The sequence below is a fragment of the Thalassophryne amazonica genome, chromosome 3 (genome assembly GCF_902500255.1).
Source record: "Thalassophryne amazonica chromosome 3, fThaAma1.1, whole genome shotgun sequence".
NCBI lineage: Eukaryota > Metazoa > Chordata > Actinopteri > Batrachoidiformes > Batrachoididae > Thalassophryne > Thalassophryne amazonica.
The window spans coordinates 14,054,738-14,076,512 of NC_047105.1; the positions used below are offsets into that span (position 1 = coordinate 14,054,738).

Consider the following 21,775-nt stretch of genomic DNA (forward strand, 5'->3'; position numbering starts at 1 on the left):
GGTTTAAGATGTTTAAGGCCTCCCGTTAGATGCAGTTAGACATTTGGTTTTCTTTTCAGTCTCATGATATTTAAAATGGGACCAAATATCAAGCCTTTTCTTCCTTCCAAGCTTTTTTTTAAAAGCTTTTATTGTCATTGCACATACGAGGTCTGTCAATAAAGTATAGGTCCTTTTTATTTTTTTCAAAAACTATATGGATTTCATTCATATGTTTTAACGTCAGACATGCTTGAACCCTCGTGCGCATGCGTGAGTTTTTCCACGCCTGTCGGTGACGTCATTCGCCTGTGAGCACTCCTTGTGGGAGGAGTCATCCAGCCCCTCGTCGGAATTCCTTTGTCTGAGAAGTTGCTGAGAGACTGGCACTTTGTTTGATCAAAATTTTTCTAAACCTGTGAGACACATCGAAGTGGACACGGTTCGAAAAATTAAGCTGGTGTTCAGTTTAAATTTTAACGGCTGATGAGAGATTTTGAGGTGATACTGTCGCTTTAAGGACTTCCCACGGTGCGAGACGTCGCGCAGCACTCTCAGGCGCCGTCATCAGCCTGTTTCAAGCTGAAAACCTCCACATTTCAGGCTCTATTGATCCAGGATGTCGTGAGAGAACAGAGAAGTTTCAGAAGAAGTCGGTTTCAGCATTTTATCCGGATATTCCACTATTAAAGGAGATTTTTTTAATGAAAGACGTGCGGACGGGTCCGCGCGTCGGGACGCAGCCAGCGTGGTGCAGCGGCACAGGAAAAACACCTCCGTGTTGATAACCATTTGTAAATCCAGGCGGCTTTTGATGGCTTTCAGTGGAGTGAGTATATGAGAAATTGTTTAACAGCTGGACATGTTCCAACTTGTCCTTAAGGCTTTCAACAGAGGTGTTTTTCCTGTGGCGGAGCGTCGCGGCGGCTGCGAGCCGACGCTGCAATCCGCCCGCACGTCTTTCATTAAAAAAACTCCTTTAACAGTGGACTATCCGGATAAAATGCTGAAACTGACTTCTTCTGAAACTTCTCTGTTCTCTCACGACGTCCTGGATCAATAGAGCCTGAAATGTGGAGGTTTTCAGCTTGAAACAGGCTGACGACGGCGCCTGGGAGCGCTGCGCGACGTCTCGCACCGTGGGAAGTCCTTAAAGCGACAGTATCACCTCAAAATCTCTCACCAGCTGTTAAAATTTTCACTGAAAACCAGCTTAATTTTTCGAACCGTGTCCACTTCGATGTGTCTCACAGGTTTAGAAAAAATTTTGATCAAACAAAGCGCCAGTTTCTCAGCAACTTCTCAAAGGAATTCCGACGAGGGGCTGGACGACTCCTCCCACAAGGAGTGCTCAAAGGCGAATGATGTCACCGACAGGCGTGGAAAAACTCACGCATGCGCACGAGGGTTCAAGCATGTCTGACGTAAAAACATATGAATGAAATCCATATAGTTTTTTGAAAAAAATAAAAAGGACCTATACTTTTATTGACAGACCTCATATATACATACATACAAACACAACAAACTTGTTCTCTGCATTTAACCCATCCTAATTACAGTTAGAACAATTCAACCACTAGGAGCATATATATATATTATAGATATATATATATATATATATATATATATATATATATACTATATTATATATATATATACTATATATATATCTATATATATTATACACGAGGTTTAGTAGAAAACTAACCGGCAGTTTTATTTAAAAAAAAAAAACTATATGGATTTGAATCAGGTGCAATTACACCAGACATGCTTGAACCCTTGTGTGCATGCGTGAGTTTTTTCACGCGTGTCGGTGACGTCATCCGCCTGTGGGCAGGCTTTGAGTGAGCACTGGTCCAGCCCTCTCGCTGAAATCCTTTGTCTGAGATGCTTCTGGAGACGGCGCGCGTTGCTTTATCAAAATTTTTTCAGGGCCTGTGAGGGATATCCGAGTGGACACTATTCGAGAAATTCTGCTGGTTTCGGTGAAAACGGCTGATGAGAGGTTGTGGAGTTTCTTTCGCTTTAAGGACAGCTCACAAAGCGGATCGGTCGCGGCGCGGTCGGAGGTGGCGTCCGTCTGGCTGTTTCAAGCTGAAAAACGTCCTAATTTAAGGCTCTGTTCACCCAGGATGTCATCAGAGAACAGAGAAGTTTCAGAGAAGTCAGCATGAGTTTATGCGGACATTCCACTGTTAAAGGAGATGTGTAATGAAAGAACGTGCGGGTCAAATTCACCGAGTCGGTTCCGTGACGACGCCGCAAATCCGTCTGCACCGTGACAGGAAACACCTCCGTGTTGAAAACCATTTGTAAATTCAGGGCGGCTTTTGATGGCTTTCAACAAGTGAGTAACTGAGAAATTGTTTAAACAGCTTGGGCATGTTCCAACTTGTCCTTAAGGTTCCAACGGAGGTCTTTTTCCTGTCGCGACCCCCCCGCGGTCGGGTCCGGCCCGACATGCGAATCTGCCTGCACGTTCTTTCATTACAAAATCTCCTTACAGGGAATGTCTGGATAAACTCCTCATGCCGACTTCTTCTGAAACTTCTCTGTTCTCTGACGACGACCTGGGTGAACAGAGCCTGAAATGTGGAAGTTTTCAGCTTGAAACAGCGAGACGACGCCGCCTCGGAGCGCAGATCGCCGTCAGGCACCGTGGGCCGTCCTTAAAGCGACACTACCAGACCAAAATCTCTCATCAGCCGTTAAAATTTTTACTGAAAACCAGCTGAATTTTATCGAATGGTGTCCCATCAGTTGTGCCTTACAGTTTTGAAAAAATTTGATCAAACAAAGCAGCAGTCTCTGAGCCATTCCTAAACAATGAAAAAAACAATGAGAGGGTGGGCCACTCCTCACTCAAAGACTGCCCACAGGCGAATGACGTAACCGACAGGTGTGAAAAAACTTAGCTTTGAGTTAGTGGACATAGTGTGCACACAAACATCTGCGAAATGTCTTCTAAATCACTTCAGAGGTGCTATTGTGTTACAAAAATAGAGCTTCCTGTTGTGTGTGGGCCGCCAGAAGAGGAGGTACTGCCGGCCCACCATCAGAGGGCGCCCTGCCTGAAGTGCGGGCTTCAGGCACGAGAGGGCGCTGCCGCCATGGACACAGCCGGGGGTGACAGCTGTCACTCATTACCTCTTGACAGCTGTCACCCATCTACTCAACGTCCTCTCACTCCATAAAGACCAGACGTCATCTCCACCTCGTTGCCGAGATATCATACTTCATTGGAGGTAATCTCCTCAGCCATTTGTGATTGCAATATTTGTATATTGTGAGTGTTTGTAGGAGTACTGGTACCTCCGTCGGTGAAAGCTGAGAGAGCGTTGAAGGCACTCTTTTCCCCTGAGGAATCTGCAGTACTCTGCAGTTATTGAGTGAGAGGTGGAGGTGGCATTCCCACCGCTGTTGTTACTGGGTGTACACACACCCACACTTGACTGTCTTTGTTCTCACCAGCAGTACCAGATCCGACAGTCGGGGACGGTGATCACCTGGGAATTCGGGACTTGGCGGCTCCAGTATCACCAGGTTCTGTGGCGGCGGAAATCGTGTGGTTCCGGCTCTTCTCAGGACAGACGTCTTCTATCCTCGAGCCTGCCCACAGGTCACCTTTGTGGATTGACTGTAATTATATTCTGAGATTGTCTGTATGTTCGTTGTGCACATTTCACAACATTAAATTGTTACCTTTTGGCTCATCTATTGACCGTTCATTTGCGCCCCCTGTTGTGGGTCCGTGTCACTACACTTTCACAATACTTCCATTTTCAGAAGTGTTTATTTCTTCCTAGCTTTTACATAATAGCTGATAAAGTTGTTATATTTAGCCAAAAACAAAAAGAAATTAGCAGTTAGCAACACCAGGAAGTGATGTCACCAGGCCAATGTCTGGGAGATCATAAAAACAGGAACAGAATGCGACTTTTAACATTGTTAGATATGTCTGTGTGTTTATTTTGTTTATGTTTTATCTTTTATTATATCAAGTATTTGCTATGCTTAAATGGTTATTTGTTAGCGAGTTTTAGTTATTTGTTTGAGCATGCATGTCAGCTGGACTGAACTGGTTTTATCTGATCAGAAACTTCAGAACAAAGACGGAGGTTGGTCCCATGAGGAACCGGACAACTGCCAGGCTGAAGACAAGGGGCGGGTTTCCCCTTTGTCTATGTGAGCCAATAAGGTTTGGTGTTGCGGGAATAAAACCCACCCACTGTACCACCTACATTGGTTTTTACAAAACAATACTTGTTTGCTTTTTTCGTGGTATCTCACAAGATGGAGCCACTGTATGGGCTTCATCTCTGGGAACCCAGTCCTGTTTTTCAATGTGACATTGAAAAATTCAACTTGAGGAATAGTTTGACTTTGTACTGTAATGCTGCGTTTACACATAACAATGACAAGTCACAAATGCCACTAAGTATACATTCTTGGCCGCTGATCACAAATGTGATGATTTGAGGCAGAGGCGTCAGGTGTCCTCAGGAACTGCTGCAACCTGTTACCACACATTACAATTAATGGCATGTGTTGCTGGAGAATTATCAGGAACCATTATGCACGGTCAAGAATAATGTTACGTACTGTTGCGTGCTGTTCCGCGCAATAGCACATCGTTACATTCTGTCACATTGTGAATGAGGCGAAGTGTCTCCACACACATCCATATTGATCCAATAGCTGCTGAACAATTCAGATCACTCCAGTTTGCTCCTCAAAATCCACAGCAGAAGAACTTTGTGACTGCATGCTTATTTGGGCTCTGTGCCATGGAGTGGCGCACAGAGGAGGAGGAGATGGAGAGAGCCAGATGTGTGGCTCCACGTGGCTCTCATCTTGCTCATTTTCCCAAACATCAGGCACATGCAGCAGGTGGAACACCTGCAGGAATGCGCTGATGAGCATTGGAATGAGACTTTTAGCCAACTTGGTGTCACTGTCCTTCTTCAGCATACTGCAGCAATGAAACTGAATGCAGTGCAGCAGTGTTTAATTGTGCACACGTCAGAGAAGAACGCTGTCACGCTCTATTAAGGATCACCACTAATCAACACGGCTCAACACGCTCAGTTGCGACCTCCACGACATGAAGCGAAATGAGGGTGGTGCGTGACATTCGTGGAAGATTTTTTTGACAGCCAAAAACATGCTCCACGAAAATCACGAATATCACGCACCAACACATTATTAAGAAACCTATTCAGATGTGTTAAGTCTCATTAAGAATGTCAGGGATGTGCCAAGAATGATGCAAATATGACATTCGTAACGCGTCATGTCTATGTGGAAACTCAGCATTAGGGACAGGATTACAATAAGAGCTGGGTAGAATTAACAGCCTCTTAAAATATGTACCTCTTAAAATATGTCCAGGTTAGCCATCTTTAAAGTTGACCAAGGTCCAAATAAATTTAAAGACTCTGGCAGTAATAGGACTTATGCGGAGCACAGACAGACAGAAGGACTGAGGGACGGACGGACGCAAAATCTCTGCAATACCTGATGGCCATATTTGATGGACTCAGGTAATGAAGACAGATTTTATTCCATGCAAAACATTTTAGTCATGTCTTTTTTCATCAACAATAATCAACAATAATGCATATTAATATCATCTTCAACAGTGTTTTAGATGAGAACACTGACGGCGTCTCGTCATCGTCTCATCTTAGTCATGAAAAAATGTCATTGACGAATATATTTCATCTCGTCACATCTGACAAAATTGACACTAAAGTAAATAAAAACAACATATTAAGTACATGGAATGTGTCATTGTCAAGTGGGAAAAATGGGAGAGTATTATGCATTCAAAGCAATGTGTGTGAGGGTCTTATGATAATCTGAAGTAAAAACATTTGGGTGTATTCCTGTAAAAACATTTGGGTTTATTCCTTTTACATATGTCACGGATATCGAAAACAAGCTATGCTAGGCTGAAATGATGTTTAAAGCAGGAGAGCAGGAGAGTACCTGTGAAAACATTCTTAGAATTGTGGGACTTGGGGAGATGTGTAGCATTAAACATGAAAATGTAAAAGGTAGATTAAAAACTGTTTTTCACAATTTGACCCCTTTAGTAATTATCTTATTTGATATTGTAATATATGGTTCTGTATGGCTCCTTCCTAATAACCAGAAGCAACAGGCATTTGGTGGTCAAGCATCTCCTGCTGGAAGCAGCAGCTCCATAAATGTTAAATCACATCAATGTTTTTGTGCTTCTTCACAATGGCATCCTGCTGAGATATGACCTCAGTGACTATTTGGTAGCTTCACCACCGATTTCAACCGTCTGTAGTGGATAAATGCTTTGAAAAATAAAACCATCATGAAGATAGAATTGTGAGGCTCGATCTGAAGATTGACTATGGCAATTTCCATAGAGACTGCACAAAAAATGTGGCCTGTGAAATTTTTTCTAACTTAAAAAAAATGCAATATAGTGGAAATCCATGATGGTGGAAATTGAAATCATAGGGTGCACTAAACTTTGCTTGATCCAATGAATCAAACTGGACCTGATTTTAGAAAATAGAGCAGACCATTCAAAAGTTGCATGCATAGACACACCTCCAAATTTGATCCATTGGTTTTGCTAGTGTTGCAGGTACAGGCACAAACTGCAGTAAAAAATGAGAGCGATGATATGAGATTGATTGTCATTGTCATTACACAAGTGCAACAACAATGAAATTACATTTACACTCCAATTTCCTCAGACAAAATACAATTAATCCACAATTATTACTTGTTTACCGTAATAATGGCACACATCAGAAATAAAGACAACACATACTCGTATACATTTGACATTGTTTATGTGCACTAAACTTGAAGCAGTCTGTCATCCAAATTGAGGCAAAGTGGGTGAAGGCTGCAGCAGGAGGGGCCGCACCACCCAGCTTGGAGAGTTGAAGGCTGCAGCAGTAAAAACCGCACTGCCTTTGGGGTAGCAGGGAGGAAGCCAGGGTGAGGGGAGTGGAGAGACATGGTGGGGGGGGCGGTTAATAGGGTTGGAGGGAGGGAGACATGCATCGTGTGCAGATGAGTTAAGTTTCTGTCAGTTTCTGTCCGTGTGTGTGTAAAGTCTGACGTTGCTAGGCAACAGCAGGCGGGGGGGTAGATAGATAAGAAGGGGGAACCAAATTCCTTCACAAGGCCGTAGATCCTTCTGGGGGAAGAGCAGGGTATTTGGCCTTCAGGAGCCGATAAGGCTGCCATGTTGTTAGGCGGAGAGATACAGAATTCCATTTACTGCAGCTCTGACCATCTAGAGTCCAAATTTATGAAGAAATGACAGGACTATCCCTAGTAAGTATTCCAGATTTCACAAGTTTTTAAAATACGTCTATAGCATTGACATGAATAACGACAGATGGACAGATGCCCACACTGCCATGCGGACCGCCTTTCTGTATCCATCTGTCGGAAAAGATGGGTGTTAATAAACGGACAGGAATCTGAAAAAGAAAACTTTTTTGTGTCTGTGATGATTCCACATGAATTCTGGAATGAGATTTGAGGGTTAGGTTTAGTGTTGCAGTCAGTGTTTTTGAGTGACGGTGATTCTGCACGCAGACGGATTCCCCTCCTGCATGACTCACCCTGCTGCCACATTCACGTCACACATTCTCCCCTCTGCGTCTCCTCCTCTTGCCCTCAGACTCTGTCTCCTCTGATTTTTTGAGCATTTATTGAGTGTTGGACTTGAGTGGCAGATCCATTTCCCTGTCAATCATTATCACAGCGGCGGATTTGTATGTAGAGCGTGAGGATTTGAGAACAGTTGTAGACTTTAGCATGGGTGCAAACTGTGTTGTGCAGAAATCAATATGCAGAGGTGCTGTGGCGCAGAGGGAGAGAGGAGAAAGAAGCCTCCAATATCAGTCTGTCACAGTGAGGTGGATCAATCACAGCAGAGACAGCAGTGAGACGGTCCCTCGGGCTGGCTGGAATCCTAAGTGCAATCCATCAACTGTCCACGCCAAGAACGTAACATAGCCGCTATACCTGATAGTGTGAGGGCACGATTTGTAGCACCCATTATGATGTGGTAACTAACTCCCGCCGCATGTTCTGAGATGATAGTGGAGTTTGGACTCGTTGACAGACTTTAAAAAATAATGTTCTTATTCTTTTTCAGAGGTGGTACTGAGCAGCTTTGACTTTTATTACCTCTCTGGGCTTGAATCAAAATCCAATGAGCTTTTGAGAAATGAGGAGTCAAACCCGAATGAGAATAAAACTCAGAAGTAAATTTTCCTCATTGTCCGTCTAATCACCTCCACCAAGGAACAAGAGGTCATGTGATCACCTGCCTGTCTGCTAAGACATTTACGTGTTAATTTACAGGTTCTGACGACATTGTGTGGCGACTGTGAGTGAAGGAAGAGTTCATTATATTCTGATGTTGATCGGAACCAAACGTATATTACGCAATTACATTGAACTTACTAGATATAATCATGCAGTCACACTTTTAATATAAAGATGTTTTACCACCCCCTGCTAGAATGAAGTGTGAGTCCAGAATGTAGTTTGCAACATCCATTGTTCAGTGTTGTTAGCTAATATTCGTAGCTTCTCCAAATAAATTAGTCCTCTCAATGTTCTGTTTTGGCAGTGTTCATCCTTGGCTCAAAATACAACATACCAAATGTTAAATGTCAGCTCTCCACAGTTCGTGATTTAAGTTACACATGTACGCACGCACGGAGAGCTTTTTGTGTTTTCCGCATTCTGCCGCAAGCAAGTGCTTCTAATTTTAGACATGAAGAAACAGAGACGGTGACAGAAGACATCAAACACAATACACATTTCAATCATGGTACCAGCAATATGAAACTTAACTCACTCATGGTAACGGGAACTGGAGACTTAACTAAACTGACTAAACCAATTGAACTACAAACAGAATAAATCAATAACACTAATAACACTGTTAAACTAACATGAACCACAATAACAATATTTAAAACCCCAAACTCCCATGGTGCATTGCAGTACAACATCCATTGTTTACTGGTTAGCTAAAATTGGTAATTTGTCCAAAATATTTGTCCTGTCAACTTTCCATTTTTTTTCAGCATTCATCCTTGACCAAAAATACATAAGCATACCAGATGGCAAATGTCAGCACTTGCCGGTTTTGGCGTGATCAAAGCCGCACGCACGCACGCACGCACACAAAGGCCACCTAGCGATTAGAGTCTATTATAATATAGATTATCACTTTAACCATATTGGCCATTTTTGTACATTGACCTTACTTTTCAGAGCCCACAGGAATTCAACTGGAAACTCCATTTTGCCATGGCTAGAAAAGGAATGGCTCTACAAAATTTCTGAAAAATTCATTTTATAGTTTTTAAGAAAGACCGTGGTCTGTAGTTTTTATTTTTTACCCTTCTGGGTGGTGGGGGCTGGGCAAGTGGGCCTTTATAATGATGATGATCTTTGTGTAAGGTGCCAGTTATTCAAGGAATCTGTATGCAGAATTATTAAAAAGCTGTTTTTGCAGCAATAAATTGAGATGTGTGCAAAATATCATTTTGGCACTCTTAGGGGGCCGTTAGAATGATTCAAGGACAGTGAGGTTGGACCATGAGCAGGCATTGTCTGCCAGACAGTCCCCCAAGGATTGGTTATATTCCAAATGTTGAAAATTTAAATGTTTTTCAGAAAATCAGCAGATGGCGTATTGGACATAAGTCATGTCATTACTCCCGTGGACCATCGTCCAAGGGTTAAAAAAAAAAAAAAAATAGAACTCCTACAAATGTGTACGAATGACTGCTTGAGAGGTCACGTCACTACACCGATGGCTACATTCCTAGACAGCAAAAATAATTCTGTTGCCTCGTTATGTAATTCAACTGCAACAGTGCAGCGCCACTGTAAAAATTTGACTTTTCATAAAACACATTTATGTTCCAGTATTTGTTAAACAATAATAATAATAATAATAATAATAATAATAATAATAATAATGGTTTCATGCCAATAACTGTAGGTGTGAAAGACCTGTCAATATGAATTAAATCAACTAAGCCCCAAGAAATCAAACTTCATCTTGTAAGCTCACCACTGGCGCCTCATCTCTGCTTTGATTCTGATAAATGTGATCATTTTGTGATTTCTGGATGTGCAGTGTTCCAAGCAGGATCGTTTTAATCTCACATGTCATTTATAAAGCATGTAGGACAGCCAAGATGAGACGAGTGTCCTCAAACGCGAAGGCTGTGTCTTTGAGGTGACGCAATGTTTCTGGCAGGAAGTGCGTGTTACATAAAAAAGAAACCATGCACAAAGCAAAAACACAAACGATGGCAACCTGCTTGTAATTAATGTAAATCACTGACAAATTTATTTGCTATCTGTTTTTAACTGAAGACAAGCAGAAGAACCTGGTTCTTTTAGGGGGCTTTCACACGAGGGACCTGAGTCTGGACCAGGAACCGTGAATACCAAAGTCCAGCAGTGTGAACTTGTGTGCACCGTAGTTTGATGATCTTATATAGAAGAATGCTGATACATTCTGCTGTTGTATATTATCTTATATAGAATGCTGTTACATTATCAGGATAGTGTCGTGGGGGGAATTCTTATTATGTCCTCCTTTGTTCATCAAATTAATTGCAAACTCAAGTAAATACAAGGTAGAATGACTTTGTAACTAATGAACCGGTTCTTACTGAACAAGATGGAAGTTCTCTGTGTTATACAAAGTAAATTTTGGTGGTAGTCCAGATCACTTTCACTTTCTCTTCATCATTTCTAACTGTTATCTTGTAATTGTTAGTATGGCCTAAGCAGTGGGTCACCCCTCTGAGTCTGTTCTGCTTGAGATTTCTTCCTCAGTATCATCAGAGGGAGTTTTTTCTTACCACTGAGGGTTGGTAAGGTTAGACTTTGCTTGTGTGAATCATCTTGAGGCAGTTTTGTTGTGATTTGAAATTTAAAAGGAAATCTTTTTTTTTTTACGTGTCATATAAGAAATTCTACGGTAACAGAATTACAAGCAGAGCAATTTTTTTCCTAAAGGTAAGATAAATATGGCCAGATTTTGCTATCATTATTCTGTGGCACCTTAGTAATGCCTAGATACGTCTAGGCAGACCATCACCTGGGGGGTGGTGATGGTTAAAGCGTTGGGCTTGAGACCATCAGATCCTCAGTTCAAATCCCAGCCTGACTGGAAAATCACTAAGGGCCCTTGGGCAAGGTCCTTAATCCCCTAGTTGCTCCCGGTGCGTAGTGGGCGCCTTGATGGTAGCACCCTCACATCTGGGTGAATGTGAGGCACTGATGTGTAAAACGCCTTGAGCGTCTGATGCAGATGGAAAAGCACTATATAAATGCAGTCCATTTACCATTTGTATGTCACATCGAAAATACAGTGAGTGATGTAGTAATAAATGATGATGGATTAGAAGCAGGTGTGGTTCACCCTTCACTATCACGCCCCTTTATCTGCTGTTCTCCAGAAATGTAATAGTTTACATGCTGAAATAATAATAATGTTGTGAACCCACACATATGAAAATCCTCTTGAAGTACTCAGAGGTTTTATGTGAAATGTTGAGTTTTCATTTTTCCAAATTTCCAAACTTCCAGCAAACATTTAGCTTATTTGGCCGACGAGAAAGACGCTGCTGTGCTTGAATGAGATGACAACACACAGCAGGACACATATGTGTAAAATATTTCTACAGTTGTGCGTTTTACAGTAAAAGGACCAAATTTTGCAGGCATTGTTTGATATATAATCTAAACTATTAGATACTGTACCAAGCTCAGATTGTTCTTTGTTTTTTAATTTTTTAAAATCAATGTAATTGTAGTTGGAATGGAGTCAGTCTATAAGAAAATCATGTCTGTATGAATTCATTTCAACCACAAATTCAAAAAAATAGCTTGGAATGACATCTATTTGTATATATTTTATGGCACAAATAAATCATGATCACTTACATTCCTGAATATAGGAATCTGCAGGTGCGTGTTTGCCAAACTGCCAAATCAAGATCTGCCACTACTGCTAATTGAATTGAAACGTGAGCGTGTGTATCTCGTACTAAGGGATTAGTTTTATCAAGCTCTTGAAGAGTTTAGTTACAAGCCTAATTAATACTGTAATGAGTCAGAGAAGCATGAAAACCAATTCCACCCTATCACTGATTTCCACTTTTTTCTTCCATTAACACTTCATAAGCAGTTTCAACTTCTTTTATGTCTAATTTACTTATATATGCACATTCTAAGAATGCTTTATTCATGTCTTATTGAATGAAAGTACATCATTTTTAAATTTAAGTTTTATAAGTCAAACAAATGATACAACTAAAATGGCATTCTTTAATTGACAATACTGAAGACAATCACAACAGTAGTTATGAGAAGTATAAAATCTAACCAATATGATCATGAAATGTGTATTTGAGGGTAAGCTACGCCACTTTTGGCATTTTCTAATTTATTACAGAATATTAATGCTTTTATTAAACAGAATTGTATCAGATCACAGCAATTCCTGATCAGGTGACCCTGAACCATCCCTTAGTTATGCTGCTATAGACGTAGACTGCTGGGGGGTTCCCATGATGCACTGTTTCTTTCTCTTTTTGCTCTGTATGCACCACTCTGCATTTAATCATTAGTGATCGATCTCTGCTCCCCTCCACAGCATGTCTTTTTCCTGGTTCTCTCCCTCAGCCCCAACCAGTCCCAGCAGAAGACTGCCCCTCCCTGAGCCTGGTTCTGCTGGAAGTTTCTTCCTGTTAAAAGGGAGTTTTTCCTTCCCACTGTAGCCAAGTGCTTGCTCACAGGGGGTCGTTTTGACCGTTGGGGTTTTACATAATTATTGTATGGCCTTGCCTTACAATATAAAGCGCCTTGGGGCAACTGTTTGTTGTGATTTGGCGCTATATAAAAAAAATTGATTGATTGATTGATTGATCCCCTAATTTAGCTCCCAAAGTGATCAAGCCAACACAGACTTTGGAATGCCAGGAACAAAATTATTAGAGGTGCCCTCTTTGTGGAGGACCTCTTGATCCAAGTAGCTATGACATTTACTTTCGTTGCTACCTGATGTATGTACGGTACCTCTTTATGTCGGTAATGCATGTCGTGTTGCATAAGTGGAGGTATGCATGCCTGCCTGCAGCAAAATAATTGGATGTCATCTAATTTTCTACTTTTGAACTCTGAGATGAAGAGTGAGATGCATGCTGTCAGTGCTGCTTGGAGACATCTTCATGATCACCAACCATGGGTGACTGCATGATTTATCAAATAGAAAATATTAAAAATCTTGTGGTCGTTTTTGGTCCAGCATTGTCTTTAGACCTGTATATTAGACAGAAGGCTAAGACTGTCCATTGTCAGTTATGTATTCATGAAACATTGGTTTGATTGGATCCTGTACATGGCAGATGCCAAAACTCTGATTCAGGCCCTTATGTCCTGCAGAATTGACTATTGTAACATATTAATTTCTAGCCAACTGCAGAAGAGTACAAGATGCCTTCATACCAATCAGGAGACTGCTGCTGAAGTTTTAACTGGCATTTGAGCTCATGACACCTGTATTTGCTTCACTTCATTGGCATCCCATGAATGTAAGAGCTGATTTTAAGATTCTGTTGTTGTCTTACAAAATCACAAATGGTTGTGCAACCTCGTACCTTGAGGAACTTGTCAAAAACATGCTTATTTAGGGTCTGCTCCTTTCTCTGCCCTTGACCTGACTACATCTGGAGTTGGTCCCCGGGTACTGAACTGGGGCTGCCCACTGCTCCTAGTGGTTGGATTGTGTCTATCTGTAATTAGGATGGGTTAAATGCAGAGGACAAGTTTTGTTGTGTGCATATATGTGCAATGACAATACAGTTTATATTCTATTCTATTGTAGAGCCTTATGTGCCGTCTTGTGCCCTATGGTCTCAGGATGCAGGCTGACTCTGTGTTCTTAAGGTTAAGATGAATTTGGCAAGATGTAAAACTTTTACTGTAATTGGCTGTTGCAAACTCAAATTCAGTCAAGTTGTTTAAATCTAGCCATGAAGCATGCTGTTCTCTGTTACTTTAATGTTCTAACTTATTTTTGTAAAATTCTGTGGGACTTTAAAAGTGTGACTATGTCTTTGTTTTTGGATATTTACTCTGTCTTTATTGTATGTTTGTTGAATTTCTTATGTTATTTTCAACTTTTGTGTATTGATGTGCTTTGCAGGGGCGGTGGCCAAGTGGTTAATGCACTTGGTTTCAGTGCAGAAGGTTCCGGGTTCAAATCCCACCCCTGCCACATTTCTCCATGTAATGTGGAGTTGCGTCAGGAAGGGCATCCGGCGTAAAACCTGTGCCAATTCAATGTGCAGATCCACCTTGGATTTGCTGTGGCGACCCCGAGTGCAAACAACAAAGCAGCCGAAGGGACTTACTAGTGTATTGATGTGCTTTATGTCGTAAATATGGCTGTTACCCCATACATACGTGCAGCACTTTGATAACGGTAAATGCAACACAAATAAAGTTGTTTTTATAACGATTATTATTAATTCTTAATTAAAATGCTAATTATTATTGTTATTATTATTATTTCAGCATGTAAACTATTATATTTCTGGAGAACAGCAGGCAAAGGGATGTGATAGTGAAGGGTGAACCTGTGAATTGGCCCTTTTTGCACATGGACTGTGTGTCATACTGATGTACTGTAGAATCTATTTCCAATTTGTCACGACAGCAAAATGTGAGATTGATTAATTTAGGTTGCACTAAAATGTGGTACAAGAACCCATAAATACACATTCAATCCTCCAACCCAAAACCTCTGACAATTGCCACAGAGGGTAAATAAATAAATAAATTGAATATATAACAAGTGTCTTGTTTTTTACTCAACAAAATCTTTGTGCAAATTTCTGTTAGTTTCAGAGTGATTTATTCTGTTTGACAAAATGTTAGCTTACTAGCGTGTTGCCCAGTGGGACCCTCGGGTTATAGATTGGGTAGTGTTTATAAAAGAGGTAGCTGACATTTTTCCAAGAGTGATAATAAATTGTGCAAAGTTCGATAATGAGTTGGAATGACGTGTGAGTCCAGAATGTTTTTAGAACCTTAAACCTTAGACCGCAAGTTTTTAGAACTCAACCCTTTTATTTCCTTTTAATTACATAACTTTTTATGTTAATTTCCTGTCTTAATGTATTTAGAAATATATTTATAATGTATTTCTTTAGATTATTATCATATACATACACTGTTATTATTACTATTATCAATATTATTATTATATTCTGTTATGTAATTTGATTTTTAAATGGACCACAATGGAAATGTGTTTTCACTTTCTTGTCATCCATGTATTTTTAACATATTTACAATTATATTATGTACTTACATTGAACTTACTAAATAAAATCATGCAAGCATGCTTTTAATATATATATATGACTTACCTACCTCTGTGAGTCCAGAATGTAATTATCACATTGTTCAGTGTTGGCAGCTAATATCCATAGTTTCTCCAAAAATAGTAGTCCCATCAACATTCCATGGTGGTGGCATTCATTCTTACACAAATACATAAGCATACCCAATGCCAAATGTCAGTTCTCTCCAGTTTCTCCATGTTCGAAGGTACACACCACAGACACATGCATGTGTACACACACACAGAGGCCACTTTGCTTTTAATGTATAGATAACACTGGGTACCAACTATGCTACCAAGCTAATTAACCTTGCCTAGTCAATAGCTACACTGTTGCACATGCAGAAATCACAAAATTATCACATTTATCAGAATCAAAGCAGAGATGAGGCACCAGTGGTGAGCTTACAAGATGAAGTTTGATTTCTTGGGGCTTAGTTGATTTAATTCATATTGACAGGTCTTTCACACCTACAGTTATTGGCATGAAACCATTATTATTATTATTATTATTATTATTGTTTAACAAATACTGGAACATAAATGTGTTTTATGAAAAGTCAAATTTTTACAGTGGCGCTGCACTGTTGCAGTTGAATTACATAACGAGGCAACAGAATTATTTTTGCTGTCTAGGAATGTAGCCATTGGTGTAGTGACGTGACCTCTCAAGCAGTCATTCGTACACATTTGCAGGAGTTCTATTTTTTTTATTTTTTTTTATTTTAACCCTTGGACGATGGTCCACAGGAGTAATGACATGACTTATGTTATATGTCGGATGCAGCCAGGAGAACCGACCAGCGTTTGAAGGACCCAGTATAAAATAAGCAGAGCATGGTACAAAGGATAACAGAGTTTAATGAACATAACAGTGCTGTGAAAAAATATAAAAGTGCGCGGTCTGGCGTGGTGGTTTTTGCGGTGCGCTCCCAGCAGCGCCAACGGTCCGGAGCCAGAACCAATTCGGACCCAAGGACCCCGCCGACACCCCCCAGGTGGCCGCGACAAACCGAGTCTGTGAAAGAAGGAATCATTATGTGAGTCCACACTCAACACACAGAGAGAACGCTCAAAGGTGCACAAACAGCAAACACTTCCTGGCTTAATTGCAAATCAGCTTCCCACCCTGCAGGCATAGAACACCCTGTTCACAAAACTCCACTGCAGTGGAAGCTGATTTAAACGACCAACATACAGCTCAATATAATAAGGTGTGAGGGACACCACATTTACTGACTGTATAAATGTTAGTCACAAAATCTAACGTACCTCAGGAAGTGTGCTGACGAGCGTGAGACCTCACCCTCTCCTCTTTCAAACTATAAAATGAATTTTCAGAAATTTTGTAGAGCCATTCCTTTTCTAGCCATGGCAAAATGGAGTTTCCAGTTGAATTCCTGTGGGCTCCGAAACGTAAGGTCAATGTACAAAAATGGCCAATATGGTTAAAGTGATAATCTATATTATAATAGACTCTAATCGCTAGGTGGCCTTTGTGTGCGTGCGTGCGTGCGTGCGTTGCACTAAATTTGCCTTGTTAGAGTGTAGCTGGTTGTCAAATAGACATGCGAATTTCTTTGCTAGCAAATAAATTTCTCCACCAGTTAGTGTTTTACTAAATAATTAACTCCACCTGTCAGGGTCTGATGGTTTATCTGGTCGGTTGAGGGGTTTTATGGTTTGTTTTTATTCTCATTTTGCGTTTGTATTACTTTTCTGTGTATTCTGTTCCTGTGGGGTTTTTATTGCTGGGGATCTGTCTGTGGTTCTCTCTCTGGCCACGCCCTGCTTCTGGTTCTTACCATGCACACCTGTCCGTAATCTGCTAATTGCCACCTGGGGCTTTATTAGCTCACAGGTTGTGTTGTTTCTTTGCCAGTTTGTTGCGCCCTGTGCCTTCATACCAGCTCTCGTTCTCATGTTTTCTAGATCTGCCTGCTTCAGTGTGTTCTCGATCTCCTGCCTGTTTTTTTTTGACCACGTCTAGCCTGATGATCTTTGTACTGCTGCTGTGCCTTTTGGACTACCTCCCTGTGTACAGACCATTGCTTTCCTTTTCATTAAAGTCTTTTTTGCAAACAAAGCTGTGACAGTGAGTCCAAACCCGCCTGTCACCACCATCCAAGTGTTTTCTTGTAGTCATTTCACACCAATATGAGTGTCTTATCATATGTGGGTGGCATTTTCATAAGCTTCCTAAACCATAACCTAAACTCCTAATCCTAAACGCCAACCTGAAACCCTAAAACTAATCCCTAAACTCTTAACATTTGAACATGTTTGCTCCAAAGCTCCAAAACATTAATTATCATTGATGGCTTTATCTTGTATCTTGTTTAAATGCAGGAGTGGAAGGGATGGAGTGCTCCCTGCCCATGGACGGCAGACGTGTGTCATTAACACAGCTCACAAAGGACAGCTTCCGCGAGTGCCAGGCCAGCCTCACGCTAACGGACCTGCTCATCATCATTTTCTCTGGCATTTCTGTATCTGTGGTGGCCATCATGACAAGCTTCTTCTTGGCTTCCACGGTTCACTGCTTCCAGCGCTGGAGTAAAGGCACCAAGGGGGATGAGGAGGACAGCGAAGACTGAGCAGGATTTACATTTCAGCAAATCTAAAAACCAACAATGCTGTACACGTGGCGTGTCTCATGCTGCACCTACACAGTGGAGGGGGCAGAATTTTGCTCTTGTATGGTTTCTTTGTACATGGACAACGAAATGTGATAATAAAGCACATGCCCGTGGAAAGAATCAAACTCGCAATAAAAATTTGCAAGTATTCTGCGTCACCGGCAAAATGTTATCATAGAGTTTGTATTTTTGGCTGCAGGAACCTGGTCTTTTATGACCACGGCTCTAGGCCTGAATAAATATAGCAATGTGAATATCTTTATAATGAGACAAAATAGACAGTAAAAGGGAGGGAAAGCAGAATTCAAAGTGTCACTACAGTGCTGTCGACTTTGTTTTCAGCATAGTATCATATCAGACATCCAACTCTGGAGTCCAAAAATGTGTAAAATGACATCAAAGTTCATGTGACCGTGTGCGTACATCACCATCTGACTGATTATCACTTGGGCTTTATCTGTGTTGGACAGAATATTTGATCTCATGACAGAAGGATTTCATTCTCACCAATGACCTCAGTATAACACTGACTATAATGACATGATGGATTATTTAAACTGTCTTTCTGGACACAAGCTAACGCTGACAACCGGTTCATAAGCACCGGTTCAAAGTCTCAGTCAAGTCTGGATTGAAATCATGATGTAAGATGACATACTGCAGACAGGTAGAGATTTTGGCAGTATATTCATTATATAACCAAAAATTGATGTACAACACAAGATAATGTACAGTCAAACATGTCAGTTCGAAATATGTTCTACCGTAGATTGATAACTGAATTGTAGAAATTAATATTCTTAAAATATCTACAGTATAATCATAAAAGGTAGCAGTCACACTAGGAATCAATGAAATATTTGTGCAGACAAGCGGAATGCACAAATCCAGAAGGTGGGTGACGTATGCTAATTATTATAGATGTTACAACAAATTATGTAATAAAATCATGAACTTGGCGACAGCCTTGTATTACTGAATGAACACCTATGAACAGAATACAGTATTTGCCTGCAAATGAACACAGTCATTTCTTGCTAACTAGCTAAGCTAGTGGGCTTGGGGAGCATTGCACAGTGCTAGGTTAGCTAGCTTGCCAGCTCATGAAGTTCCTGCAGTCATGAAGAAAATATGTTTTAACTGTTCAGTCTTATTTTACAGCTGATCTGTCTTATAAACAATTTCTAATTTGGTGTGGCAGAATAGAGAGAACACCATATGGTACAACTAGCTAATCTGATCAAGATAGCTTGTGATTAGGCCTCATTACAAATGCAGTGTTCACCACAACTGAGTTGAAATATTTGCAGGAATAACTCAACTACTCTACGCAAGGAACCGAAATGGGTTCCAAAATTTTGCGGCTGAAATGCTTGTGTGACTGCAACGTTACTGAGATATTCAAAAAGAGCCTATATGGAACTATTGTGTCAAATAATGCACTTTAATGGTGATCCTAGCTTTGGCATGCCCCAAGTTATACACAGACTGGTTGTGTGTTGAACTGCCAAAGACTGGGTTCAGGTGAAAAAGGGAGTTTGATGTGGGTGTGGTGGGAACAGCTCTGGAACTGTCAAAGAGGAAAGCTGAAAAGCCAAATTACTGTCTCTATACTCACATTCTGTCTGCTCAAATACTTCTGCTCTCCAAAAATTTACATTTCCTTCTAAGCCAGTGTAGCTGAAATGACTGAAACAGCTCAGTTCTGGCAGTTTTTTATTGTCAACAGATAGAGTACTTCAGGACAAACTGTGGAAGTGCACCCGGGAAATTATGGAAGCTCTGAACTGCCACTGTGGATTCAATCATTTGGGTTGGGCTATGTTTTAACATATTACAAAGTCGTTTTAACATATTACAAAGTCGTTCAAACGTGTTGCTAAAGTTGTTATATTATAAAGTCGTTCTAATGTATTGTCAAAGTCATTAAAACATATAGTCTAAGTGGTTAGAATGATTTGGAAAAAGGTAGGCTAAACGCTAAAAACATAGCTTTTTACCCATAATGCCATGCGCTGTTGCATGCGCATGCAACACATTGACTACAGGCATGTTACAGGTGGATGAGCAGCAAAAAGCAAGTAGACGGTACGAGAGTGAAATCAAAGTATATGGTGTTTTATATGGGAAAAACGACTTTTGCCAAGTCATTCTAACCACTTAGACTATATGTTTTGCAGCTTCTCTCCCCCTGCCATCCCCTCATTACCCCATCCCCGCAGAGACGGTGCCTGCTCCCAGACCACCAATAACCAGCAAAAATCTATTTAAGCATAAAAGTTCAAAAAGAAAAAATAATATAGCACCTTCAACTGCACCACAGACTAAAACAGTTAAATGTGGTCTATTAAACATTAGGTCTCTCTCTTCTAAGTCCCTGTTAGTAAATGATATAATAATTGATCAACATATTGATTTATTCTGCCTTACAGAAACCTGGTTACAGCAGGATGAATATGTTAGTTTAAATGAGTCAACACCCCCGAGTCACACTAACTGCCAGAACGCTCGTAGCACGGGCCGGGGCGGAGGATTAGCAGCAATCTTCCATTCCAGCTTATTAATTAATCAAAAACCCAGACAGAGTTCATTTGAAAGCTTGACTCTTAGTCTTGTCCATCCAAATTGGAAGTCCCAAAAAACAGTTTTATTTGTTGTTATCTATCGTCCTCCTGGTCGTTACTGTGAGTTTCTCTGTGAATTTTCAGAACTTTTGTCTGACTTAGTGCTTAGCTCAGATAAAATAATTATAGTGGGCGATTTTAACATCCACACAGATGCTGAGAATGACAGTCTCAACACTGCATTTAATCTATTATTAGACTCAATTGGCTTTGCTCAAAATGTAAATGAGTCCACCCACCACTTTAATCATATCTTAGATCTTGTTCTGACTTATGGTATGGAAATAGAAGACTTAACAGTATTCCCTGAAAACTCCCTTCTGTCTGATCATTTCTTAATAACATTTACATTTACTCTGATGGACTACCCAGCAGTGGGGAATAAGTTTCATTACACTAGAAGTCTTTCAGAAAGCGCTGTAACTAGGTTTAAGGATATGATTCCTTCTTTATGTTCTCTAATGCCATATACCAACACAGTGCAGAGTAGCTACCTAAACTCTGTAAGTGAGATAGAGTATCTCGTCAATAGTTTTACATCCTCATTGAAGACAACTTTGGATGCTGTAGCTCCTCTGAAAAAGAGAGCTTTAAATCAGAAGTGCCTGACTCCGTGGTATAACTCACAAACTCGCAGCTTAAAGCAGATAACCCGTAAGTTGGAGAGGAAATGGCGTCTCACTAATTTAGAAGATCTTCACTTAGCCTGGAAAAAGAGTCTGTTGCTCTATAAAAAGCCCTCCGTAAAGCTAGGACATCTTACTACTCATCACTAATTGAAGAAAATAAGAACAACCCCAGGTTTCTTTTCAGCACTGTAGCCAGGCTGACAAAGAGTCAGAGCTCTATTGAGCCGAGTATTCCTTTAACGTTAACTAGTAATGACTTCATGACTTTCTTTGCTAATAAAATTTTAACTATTAGAGAAAAAATTACTCATAACCATCCCAAAGACGTATCGTTATCTTTGGCTGCTTTCAGTGATGCCGGTATTTGGTTAGACTCTTTCTCTCAGATTGTTCTGTCTGAGTTATTTTCATTAGTTACTTCATCCAAACCATCAACAT

At 40.6% G+C, this 21,775-nt stretch overlaps 1 protein-coding gene across 1 annotated transcript in view; it reads left to right on the forward strand.

Annotated features, from left to right (window-relative positions):
* The window catches only part of lrrc38b (leucine rich repeat containing 38b), a 48,177-nt gene extending 29,359 nt beyond the window's left edge, over nucleotides 1–18,818 (forward strand). The window contains exon 2 of the mRNA XM_034165868.1: nucleotides 17,795–18,818. Coding sequence (XP_034021759.1) covers nucleotides 17,795–18,042 — 248 coding nt within the window. The 3' untranslated portion in view covers nucleotides 18,043–18,818. The remainder of the gene's footprint in view (nucleotides 1–17,794) is intronic.
* Nucleotides 18,819–21,775: the final 2,957 nt, after the last annotated feature.